At 33.7% G+C, this 11,414-nt stretch overlaps 1 protein-coding gene across 1 annotated transcript in view; it reads left to right on the forward strand.

Moving 5' to 3' along the window:
- The window catches only part of LRRIQ1 (leucine rich repeats and IQ motif containing 1), a gene marked incomplete at both ends in the record, with an annotated part of 100,678 nt that extends 92,484 nt beyond the window's left edge, over positions 1–8,194 (forward strand). Inside the window, one exon of the mRNA XM_084205866.1 lies at positions 8,055–8,194. Within this exon, the coding sequence (XP_084061992.1) occupies positions 8,055–8,194 (140 nt within the window). The remainder of the gene's footprint in view (positions 1–8,054) is intronic.
- Positions 8,195–11,414: the final 3,220 nt, after the last annotated feature.

Consider the following 11,414-nt stretch of genomic DNA (forward strand, 5'->3'; position numbering starts at 1 on the left):
ATGCAATGGGACTTGTGCTTCTAACTTTTATTTTAAACACTGCCCAGAATTCTTAATACTTCTCTTCCCTGAATTTGAGCTTTTCAGGAAGCCTCTGATATCAGTAGAACTGTTTACCAGGAAAACAAATGAAATAAATTAAAACCTGAACCTTGTCATTCCTTTATTACGCTTAATTCAAAAAATGGACCCATATATATCTCCACTTTAAAACATTTATCAGTTCTAGTTCTCCAGTAAATTCACACTTTATATTCTGCTAGTCAGTGAAAATAAATTAATGTTTAATTATGCCTTTCTTACAGTGAAAAGTCTTCCAACTCAGAAAAAAGTAGAGTAGCTTTTATTTCAGTTCCTTTTGAAATCTTACTAAATTCTTTTTACTCTTGACGGAACCCCCACCTTGATTTTTTTGCCTCCCTTTCTTTCATGAGAGTTCTTAGAAACCCTTCAACTTTGTTATAAGCAGTGTATGGTACAGCTTCACATTAAAAACTTCCTGCTTTCCTATTCCTTTCTTCTTAGCATCACTATTGTCTATATATTCTAGTTCAAGGACTGCTGTCTTTCATTTAGGATTTGTAAACTCTCTCTGTGTAACAAGCATCTCATTTTTAAGCTGTCTGTGAATGTGCTCATATTTTACCAAGGGGTTCCTTATGCATATTTCTTTCATACGTGCATATTTTTCTCTGTATTGGTTGACTACCAAACGACATATACCTAATCTTTTTGAACAGACTACAGAATCACATCTTAAAAGATGCTGCTTAATTGGCTTTGAGGTTGCATATTTAAAAATTACCTAAATGCAGATTTTAAAGGCATGTAGAACTTGCTTTTGTTGAATTTAACAGGCTAGGGAAAAAAATAATTCAAGATCTCATGTAATTTCATCATCTGTGCTTCCAATTATGAAAATAATTCAAGAACAGATACACAGAGGCCTATTTTAAATTTTAAGTGCTTAATTTTACCAGCCTCATTCTCTTCTACTAGGGTTTGGGAGTTCTTCAGTGTGGATTTTTTTGAAGAGAAACTAGCTTAAAAAAGTCTGTTTTGAGACATTGGCTTATAGTTCACTTGGATATCCACTTAGAACCATGGTTCCACTTAGAACCATGGAACCATTAGATCAACAATAAGGATTTCTGTCCTGTGATTTGAGTAAATAATAAGAATTTTATCTTTCCTTTGCTGTGGGATGTTTGTTAAATAGATTCAAAAATATTTCTCAAGTCAGTTCACTGAAAGGCACAGTAATTTATATTTGGCTACTTCACAAGATCTTTACTGGATGGTAAAGATGTGTCTATAAGATCTTTTCCAAGGCACTCTTTCTTTCCTTGTTTTTTCCTTCTAATTTGTCTCTTTTTCATTGCTGTTTTTTCCACAGCTGTGCTCTGTAATCCTTTCTTTTACTGTGAATGGTTCTTGTTTCTCTCCTCCAACTTATTGCAGTCTAAGCTTTCTCTCCCATCCACTCTTCTTTCTCACATATGCCATCAAGTCTTCTGTTTGTTTCTGTAGACCCCAGTCTAATTACTTTTTTGCCTCTCACTCTGTTTCTTTTTGAATCCAGATTATGCCTGACAGTATTCCTCAGATTCAATCATCTTCTAGTTTAGACTTCCTCCAAATATGGCCTGGTTTAGTGTACTGTTTAGGTATCTCTTAAGTCCAGTCTCTTAATGTATTTATTCTTTGTGTTCTTTCTTATTATTACTTGTATTTTTACTTCTTTTAATATGTTAATTCTGAAAGTTAGGAATCATCTGGTTCCTAACCCAGAACTAGAACCCCATAATCCATCTTTATTCTTACACAGTTTCCCTTTGCCAATTCACAGTTTTCTTCTTCTCCATGTTTTTCTCCCTGCTCTGTGTCAGTCTCTTTGTCAAGTCATTCTAGTCTCTTGTGCCAGCTGTGCCAGGGCATTATTTGCCAAGTTAGCTTTGGCTCTCTCACCTTGAGTCTAAGTCAGTCTCATTTCTCTCTCGGATTTTAGTTGCAGCCCTTTGCCTCTTCTCTCAGTCTTCTTCCTGTAGGAGTTTTGATTGTTACCCTCTGCATGGTTCCTGTAGCTATTCTCCATCTGCCACAGACAGCATGAAACCAGCAGGCTTTGAAGTTCCCTGACTTAGCACCATCATCTTTAGGAACAGCTTTGCTCAGGTCCATGTAATATCATGGTAATGCATGTTTCCATAATGACTGGTATTTTAGTGACTATAGCCCAAAGGATCAATAATTCCTTCTCTGATCATGGAAACACTTCAATTCCTATCTACTCAACCCACGCGTGGACATACCCTAAAAGGAAGGCTCTGTTATTTGATAGATTTTCTGCAAAGCGCAGTATAAATATTTTATATATTTTCTCTTAGAAGTGACCAACATTTTGGAAAGTTTCAGGCAGACACTCATGGTCAAAATTGGGGAAATAGATAACGAGCTGAAGCACAAAATAAATGTTGAGCTTTAATAAGCAGTGGTGCTGAAAGTCTTTCTTGTAGTTTGAAAAGAGTTGTATTTTACAGGAATGTGTTTGGAGCACTATGTTTATTATGTTTATTTTAATTGTGTGGAATGGTAACTATTAAATGCTTATAATATATTCTTGTACATTATTATCTCTGTAACTCCATGTGACCGAGTCACATTTAAGAGTTCAGATTATTCAAATATGTAATTGTCAGCCTGATCTAGTTAGAAGAGTATCAATCTTTGATAAACAAAGATATTTAAGTTCATTGTTTCTATAAAATTTTAAAACCAGTCTCTAGTCCTACTAGCATGAAGTCATGAAGATTCACAAACAAAATTCACCATTTACTTAAAAAAAAAAAAAACATGAGTAGAGTCTTTCTTCAAATCTCCATACAAAAAGAGGATATATCTTTACATATCATGTTGTATTTCATATAAATGGATCCCCAGACTTGTCAATGATATTTAAATATTATCTTAAAATTAAGAAATATAATGTAAAATTACAGCACAATAACTTTTTATGAAAGCAATGCAACGCAGCTAAAAAAAAATCCAACTTTAAGATAGCCATAAGTAACATTATTAAAAAGTTAACCTTTCTGATATTGTTGCATTCACCTTTTTCACAGACCTGCTGAACCTACCTTCTTTCCAGAGCTTAAATTGATGTAAATGCTTTGCTGCTAAGGATTCGTTCTGGTCACTCTCATTAAAATGTTGAGGTTTTTTTTTCTCCATGCCTTCTTATGCTGTATTTGCTTTTAAGTAATACAATATGGTAAGGACTTTGGAATAAATTATATCTCCAGACATACAATGTTAGGTGGGTTGATAAATGTCCTATGACGTCTACTATGCATCATAAAATTTCTATCATAACCCTTTTAACAAAGCTTTTCTTCTTGGACACCAAGAATTTCATTCAAAGCATTTTACATATTGCATTACTTATCAAAACAGTGGATATGTAAACCTTGACATTTGTTAAAAGACCCAGGCTTTAACAAAAAAAAGACCAGAACAAATTGATAGCAGAAAACAGATTAAACAACCAAAAAGTGACTGCTTGGAAATAGAAGCATGTGACATTATCCCAAGACAAGCTTTCAGCACATACTCAAAATAGGTTTTTGCTATGTGCAGGCATCTGAATGTCTCTCAGACTGTACTGGAGCTTCATATATTAAGTTCTTACAAGTAAATGAATGTACAGTAATAAGTGTTAGAGCCTGTCTTCCAAAGCCTGCTTTAGTGTAGCAGAAATTAAATTGCTTTTCTTGGCTAAGATTTGTTCCCACATCAGTCAGTATTAGAATAACCATGTACCCTGTTAAATTATGCTTAATATACTTTCCAGGTTCTATTTAATTCTAGTACAAGTAATGGTAAGAATAAGAATAAGAATAAGAATAGTTTTTGTCAAAAATATCTGTACTGTATATAGTAGACCCAATGTAATTGTTACCATTTACATTTAGTAAGCATGTTAGTTTACATTTAATATATACACGTAATTCTATTTAGTGAAGATACTAAATACAGTATCTTGAGATGCTGTGAATCTTTCTGTTGTTGCCTTTGGGCAAGGCCCACCATAAATACACTTAAGGAACATAACATGAACTAAAAGTATTGTGATTATGCTTACAATTATTCATAAATCAGAAATGCACATACCAAGGTGTGTACTTATGCATAATAATGAAATATATGCCTCTTTATAGCAAAATATGACAATGTCATATATGTCACCTTTATTTTACCAATTAAGCAATTATGATAGCAGTAATGTGATTCACTCACATGCTAATATTCTCTTAATTAACTCACAAACAAAACCATTCATTTGCAGTATATATTGCAGTTTACAGGAAAATTGAGATATTGCAAATCCAAGCATGCTCTAAAACTGTTCACATCATTAGTAATGCTGTAAGATAAATATTTAAGGTCCCTCAATATAACCCCCAATCAATAAATATAAAAGAAAAAATATAATAAGGATCCATTTTTATGTGTTTTGAGGGTTTTCAGAAAGTTAGGTTGGTTTTCTGGTTTGTGACTTTTTTTTTTTAACAAAGACTGTTTTTAATGACTTTCCAGATTCAGTCTATCAATTAAAGTGCCACAGCCTTACCAGACTCTCTTGTCTTCTCTCATTCCCTTGATCTTTACAAAATTCTAACCATTTCCTAATGGAGGTGTCCTTATTGAATGTTTCTGAAGAAAAAAAAGTTGCCCATTAGTAAATCAGAATCAGAAAATCTTTTTTAAACACAGGTATTGACAACAAAGCTACTGAGTTTTTTTAGTTTATGTGCAATTTTTTTTTACTTCTTGCAAAGTTCTACCTAGATGCTCACTTTACACTTAAGTGCAAAGCTGCTCTTACTTGAGCACATGTGAAATACTCATACCTAGATTTTCACTGGAATAGCAAAAGCCATGAAGTAAAAGTGAGCATTGTAATTTATGGACACATGTATGATCAGTCAGGTAAGTCCCATATTTGCAATGCATTCCATTCATTATTGGATTATCATTATTGGATTAGATATTAGGAAAAATTTTTTCAGCGAAGAGGTGGTCAAGCATTAGAACAGGCTGACCAGAGTCGTGGTGGAATCACCATCCCTGAAACATTTCAAAAAACATGTGGACATGATGCTTATAGACATAGTTTAGTGGTGGACTTGGCAGTGCTAGGTTAGTGGTTGGATTCCATGATCTTAGAGGTCCTTTCCAGCCTTCGTGAATCCATGGTTCTATTCTTATTTTTCATTAATCTTTCTGTTTGGTCTTGCATTAAACTCTAGGAGAAAGAACTGCAGCAAAACCCTTTCTCGTATTTGACTTATACCTTCATTACACCTTTGCTTTAGGAACCAATTTTTCAACCAGAAATAATATTTAGCCACTAGCAGTTACAATAACCACTAGTGTAACATCTGAGGAATAGCTGTGATCTGAATAGGAGTGAGCAAACTGCATTATGCTGGTGTGATTTATCTTGAGAGTCCTTGGCACTCTTCTTCAGGGAATGGTCTTTTGCTACTCCATGCCAGCTCTGTCTTTCATCACTCCACCACTGATTACAGGAACAGCAGCATTGATAATAAGATCCATCTCTTAGTAGATATTTAGTAGATATCAAAAGTGATTTATCAGAAGTGCAAACATGACTATGGTCATTTCAAAAATGGAAAGGTGGGACATACAAAGGGAATGATTCACAGTGATTTACAGCAAACCCCTCTGTATATATTTCATTCCAAATTAGTTGATCTTTCTCTAAAATGGCTTTATTTTCTTTGGCTGGTTAGTGCTGAGAACTGTGTAAAGGGTGGAAAGAAAGAATACAGAGTCAGTCTGTGCTTCACGTCAGTTTGTCTAGGTCACAATTGTATAACAAAGTTTCAAGCAGATGCTAGAAAGTCTAATGAGAGAAGATTTTAAAAATAAGAAACCCATAACTGTCAGACTTTGGGACAACCTCTGATGTGTTAAACTTTCCTACAGCAGGTCTTTGAGATTTTTTAATGGAACAATAATACATATCTCATACTCATGTAAGGACAATATATTCCTTCCAATGCCTTGTATATAATTACAAGTGGAGAGGCAGAAACCCTACATGTACAGGTGACTGAAATCCATCATGAAAATACTATCTAGCAGTGCACATATGTTCGTAAACAAGTGAGGTTGTTAGTTCAGAAATAATCCAGATCAGGCAATTAGGATTAGGTTGACTGCCTGTCTTCCTATATTGACTCTATCACTACTAGACCACTTTTCAAATTCATTTTGATAGGCTCTTTCTAGCATCTGTTTTTATTCTGTTTTAAAAATAATGTAATAAAATATATTTTTTGTCAGAATATACCAAAAAAATTGGTATGTCTTGTTTACCTATATTGTGGATACCATGTTGAAGATGAGTGCACAGAAAAAGCATAAGTTAGCCCCAGTTTTGGTTTCCACTGTAAATGTGCAATAGCTATTGCTATTTCCTTTTTGTTTTTATTTTAACAAAAAATTCCAGTCGTAATTATTTTTTGTTGTTTAACAATGTTTTCAATTTCATAAAATATTTCTTGAAATTAAAGGCATGCAATTTAAAGAATACTATTACCATGTTAGATTTATTTTGAAGTTTCATTAGCTAACCACTTAATTTACTAATTTGAGGGTTTCAGTCTTCAGTGAATATGCTATGGTTCCCAGGCAAAATAATTAACGGAAAGTTTACTGCTTGATTAAATATTTTCTTTGCTCTTTAACAAAAGCCTTTCTGTACTACTGAAATCTGCTACCATTTGAGTGTTAAATAAAATAATCCAAAGGGAAGGAAACTGGGAATGCTGTAAAGGCAAAATATCAGAATTTTAAATCTTTAGGAGATACATCTAGAGTAAATTGTATATTTTAAGGAAAAAAACAATTGACTACAAATGTAGAGCCATAAAAAGATGAATGTAAATAATGTTAAAAATACTTGAAAGCTCTTGGTTGCCAAAAGAGAGAACTGTTTATTAAGATACATTTACAATAATTTAAGAATTCATAAGAAAGGGAACAGTCGGCTGGGAAAATCTCCTGACATTTAGATCTAGAAGGCTACAGGAAAGCATCCATGCAAAAACAAAGGGAACTCTTACTCTTTTAAATTTTTAGCTATGTTTTATATATTGGTTCATAGAATGATGTCCTACTTTTTTGTCACTATGTATTGTGAGAAATTTAATTTTTCTGTTGAGCAGTACTAAAAAATTAAAATATTAAAAAATACTGAAAAAAAAATATATATATACACTCAGAGACATGAACTGCTGTATCGTGAGCATAATATCACTCTCTTTTGAAGTTCGGATTGTCTTCCACAGATGTTTTCTTTCTTACACATGCCAAGGAAAGATATTATCAGGTGTAAAATGTTCATTTCTTTTAAATAAATATTATACCTTTGGTCATGCCTACTGGTTATTTTATTTGAATAATTGTCTGAAGAGTTTTTTAGAAACTATTGTCTAAATTTCTCAAGCATCCATATGTATGACAATGAAAGTGTTTGTTTCACGTGTTCCTATGTGTTCTTAAATTTTTAACTTTGGCACCATCCAGCATTTAAGTACTCCTGACCTTTGAACAAAAGAATTCTCTCTTTTATTTGGTCTAACGTAACCACAAAAACTTATTAATTAGATATATCTTGTGAACTAGTTCTTCATCCACTTGAAGGATGAGTTTCTGAGTCAAAAGCATTGAGTATCTCTGTAAGTGTTTAAGTTCAAGACGGACAGATAATGACACTTCTAAAAATATGATAATTTTGTTAAGTAATTTTACTGTCATTTTGGATAAGGAGTTAATTTTTTTAAAGTACTACCTTGTGAAACTACTTGTATTACTTTTAAATGGTGAGTGATACGTAACTATAAAAATGGTGTGCTTTCTAATTAGACCTAGAAATATTATTGTCTTGAAAAGAATATGGTACAGTCAAACTTAGGGAGTTTTGGTTAGTTGGTTTTTAATTTCATGTCTGTTTTGTTGTTTAGAAAAGAATATTTCTACTCCAGAAAAATCATGTTTTGGTCCATCTCATACAGAGCGGATATCATTTCGAGACCATCCAGTGCAGCTAAGTGGAGGATGGGGAGCAGGCAAAAAAAGGCAAAAGCTTAAAAATATTAGCTGAATATTGGAAATAACTAGTTGATTTAATCAAACACAGCCAGCATATGGAGATCTGTTTCTTTTTAAGCCTCTGAATATCAATTGTTGGATTTTCATTTATTACCAATAAACCAGTTTCTGTTTACTACTTTTGACTTATTTTATTAGACATGTTGCAGTGGTTGGGGTTTTGTGGGATTTTTTGTCAAAGTATTTTATACCTGTCAGTAAGTTATCATAGTTTGTGTTTTCAATTGCTTACATGTTCATGTGGTATAGAATGCAGAACTGATTCACTCTACAAGGTTTGTTGTACAGTGACTTAAGTTTAGGCTTGCTTATAAGAACTGGATGAGAAGTCCAAATGTAATAAGGGTTTATGTTCATGTGATGTATGTCACATATTGAAACACTGAAATCTCATTTTCTCACAAAATAAAATGCATGCTTGCAAAGTTTATTGTGAGTATAACAGGTGGCAATACCATTCTTAGAGAAGTCTGTTCAGAATATTTTACTGATCCAGTATACAAATGATGAGCATGCACTTTCCTTTTATTAGGAAGATGAGTAGTCCTCTAGATCTTTCATCATAAATTATTGTAATAATATGTTAAAGCAACCTGTTGTGGTTTTATACTTTCAAATACTTCTGTTTCCTAGATGATTTATTAAAAAATAAAAGGTTCTCATTTTGTACTTGGATAATGTAAAATTAGATCTATATGTTACTGTTAACCCAACTTAATTTTTTCACATAGACAGGCTCCTTCAGACCCATGTGTAAATGTTTTGTGGTGCAAGGAAATCTAGAGAAAAAGAAATACTGATTCTAGTGTTCATGGGTGTCTAACTCACTTCTTCTAGTCAATGCTTTGTCCATCAGCATACAGGACAGAAAATGTTCCCTGATTTCAAAGCCTAACATTATTTTAATGTTTTCCACTTTAAGGGTATAAGTTGCTAATTGGATCTTTAAAAAGGCTGTCTTTGGTATTTCCTTGTCTGTTTTTGTAAGCCACAACCCCCTGTAGATGGAGAAAGAGGTGGAGAGGGTAATGGGGCTTGAAACTTCAGTCGGTAAAGAACATAAATTCTGGCATTGTGCCTGTTTTAAAATGTACTTAAATTAACACGTGGTGTTATTTTGTAAAGTGTTTTCTATGCTAACATACCTAGCTAACTATGGGTTGAAAGCATTTATCTCCATTTTTGTGAATACTTGCATTCATTTTCAAATAAAAAGATGGCTGATCTCATGGAAAGCCTCCAGTAAATGATTTTGCTTGTTTGAACCAGTGTCCTGTTTTTATTATCAATTTTCTTTTGAGAAGTCAGTGCACCCTATTTCAGAAAAGATTTCTTTGCTGTTCTGGAAAATTATGGTCAGGTTGCTTAACCTGACTGTAGAAATCCTATGGTTGTCAAGAGGGTATAAAATGTCAGTAGATATTTATCTTACCTGGTTAGTTTCCAAATGTATGTAGTGTTCAGCTTGATTTTAGCATCTGCAATATAATGAATGACCTTTAAATGTCACCAACAAATACTCAGCTCTTGTGATTTTACTTTTAACATCGAGGTTATAATTTTTGTAGGAAAAACTTTGTTATTTCAAAATGTCTGCCGCTACACCTGGCAGTGTGCCCCTGTTACAGGTATTAATTGGAAATCAAAATACAAAATCAAGAGGTTCATAGCTTAACACTTCTTGCAGATTGTCCCCTCTATTTGTCTAGAGTATCCATAATATACTGCACATCACTAAAGCTGTAAATAAGGGATATTTCAGATTTTATGCTTCTTTCTACATCTGTATAATCTATATCTGTATCTACATCTATATTGAAAAAAAAAATCTCCAGTATAAAAATTACCAGACCTAATCTGTTTGTTTTCATGGTGTTTCTGAATGAGAAATACCTCCCAGCCTAAATAAAATGTTTTGGCAACATTTTAACGGCCTTTTATTTTGCAAAGACAAATGGTAACTTTTTAATATACAGTTTACTAAATTATAAATTGGAGTGACAATATTCACTGACAAGCCTTTTAGGTTCATAATTCACTTAGTCTGCATAAGTAATATACCCAACATTAATTAAGGTATAAAGTATGCCAAAACTTGTTGCTGTTTTCATTACATAACATTGCAATGTGTAATAAGGTGAGGTCCTACTGTATCCAACACATTTTTCTTAGAATTACAGCGTTCAAAGTACAGTACGTCTGACCAAATACAGAAAAACATGTAAGGTACAACTTCTGTTCAAGCTAGCAGAAAGACCTTTATTGCATTCAGGGATAAGGGAGGTAACGCAGATGATACACGTGGTGGATATTTATGACATGAATTTTTCAAGCCCAACTCTGCAAGCAGTTTTATGGGGTTTTTTGTGTCTTTAGGGGATTTTCTTTTAGTTCCCTCTTTTTCATTTCGGGATGCGCTGCTGCCTTTGCAGTGCTTCAGACGTCTTCCAGGCTCGATAGCATCAACCTCAACCCTTTTTTCTGCTCCCTGAAGATCCTCTAAGATCCTTGAAGATCCTTAAGATTCTCCTTTAAGGAGGAGGGACTTCATATAAATGAGCTCTTTTAAAAACTCTTCCTTGTATGTATGAAGCTTGAGACTCGGGAATGTAGGAAAGCATTCATTTGAAACAAAGAAGAAAACGACAAGGTGCATTTATGTGTTGAACTGTTGATGGGTGTTACTCGCCAAAGCCAAGTGAAGAGCTTTCTACGAGGTCTCCTGAACAGATCCCTGAACTGTCTTTTCCTGTGCAACTTACCTGAAGGTGTGCTCAGGAGTTCTTTAAACCCCCCGTTGTTTCAACCGGGGCATCAGGAAAAACACCCGCAGCAACTGAAAAAAAAAAAAAAAAAGGCATAGCCTGCATCTTAACGAGGTGCTAATGTCAGATCACCACACCTGAATGACAATAGTCTGTGAGGAAATGTTTCACGCTGAATAAAGGGCAGGTGTACCTACTTCAAACACAGTACCCGTGCTGTCTCAAAAGATAATTGCTGAAAGGCATTTCGTGTTTTAACAGATGTATAAATAGCCAATGTATAAGACTGACATTGTTTTGGTGCAGGGTGAATTAGTGTTACATTGTGGCTAAGTAAATCGTTATCTCTAATTATTAATAACCCTATTATTCTCACATGCATTCATTAAAGGTGTGTCCACTGTACATAGTGTTTACATTTTTTAAAACCTTGCCACAGGTGGCATC

Source organism: Fringilla coelebs (assembly GCF_963513975.1).
Source record: "Fringilla coelebs genome assembly, chromosome: 5".
Classification (NCBI taxonomy): domain Eukaryota; kingdom Metazoa; phylum Chordata; class Aves; order Passeriformes; family Fringillidae; genus Fringilla; species Fringilla coelebs.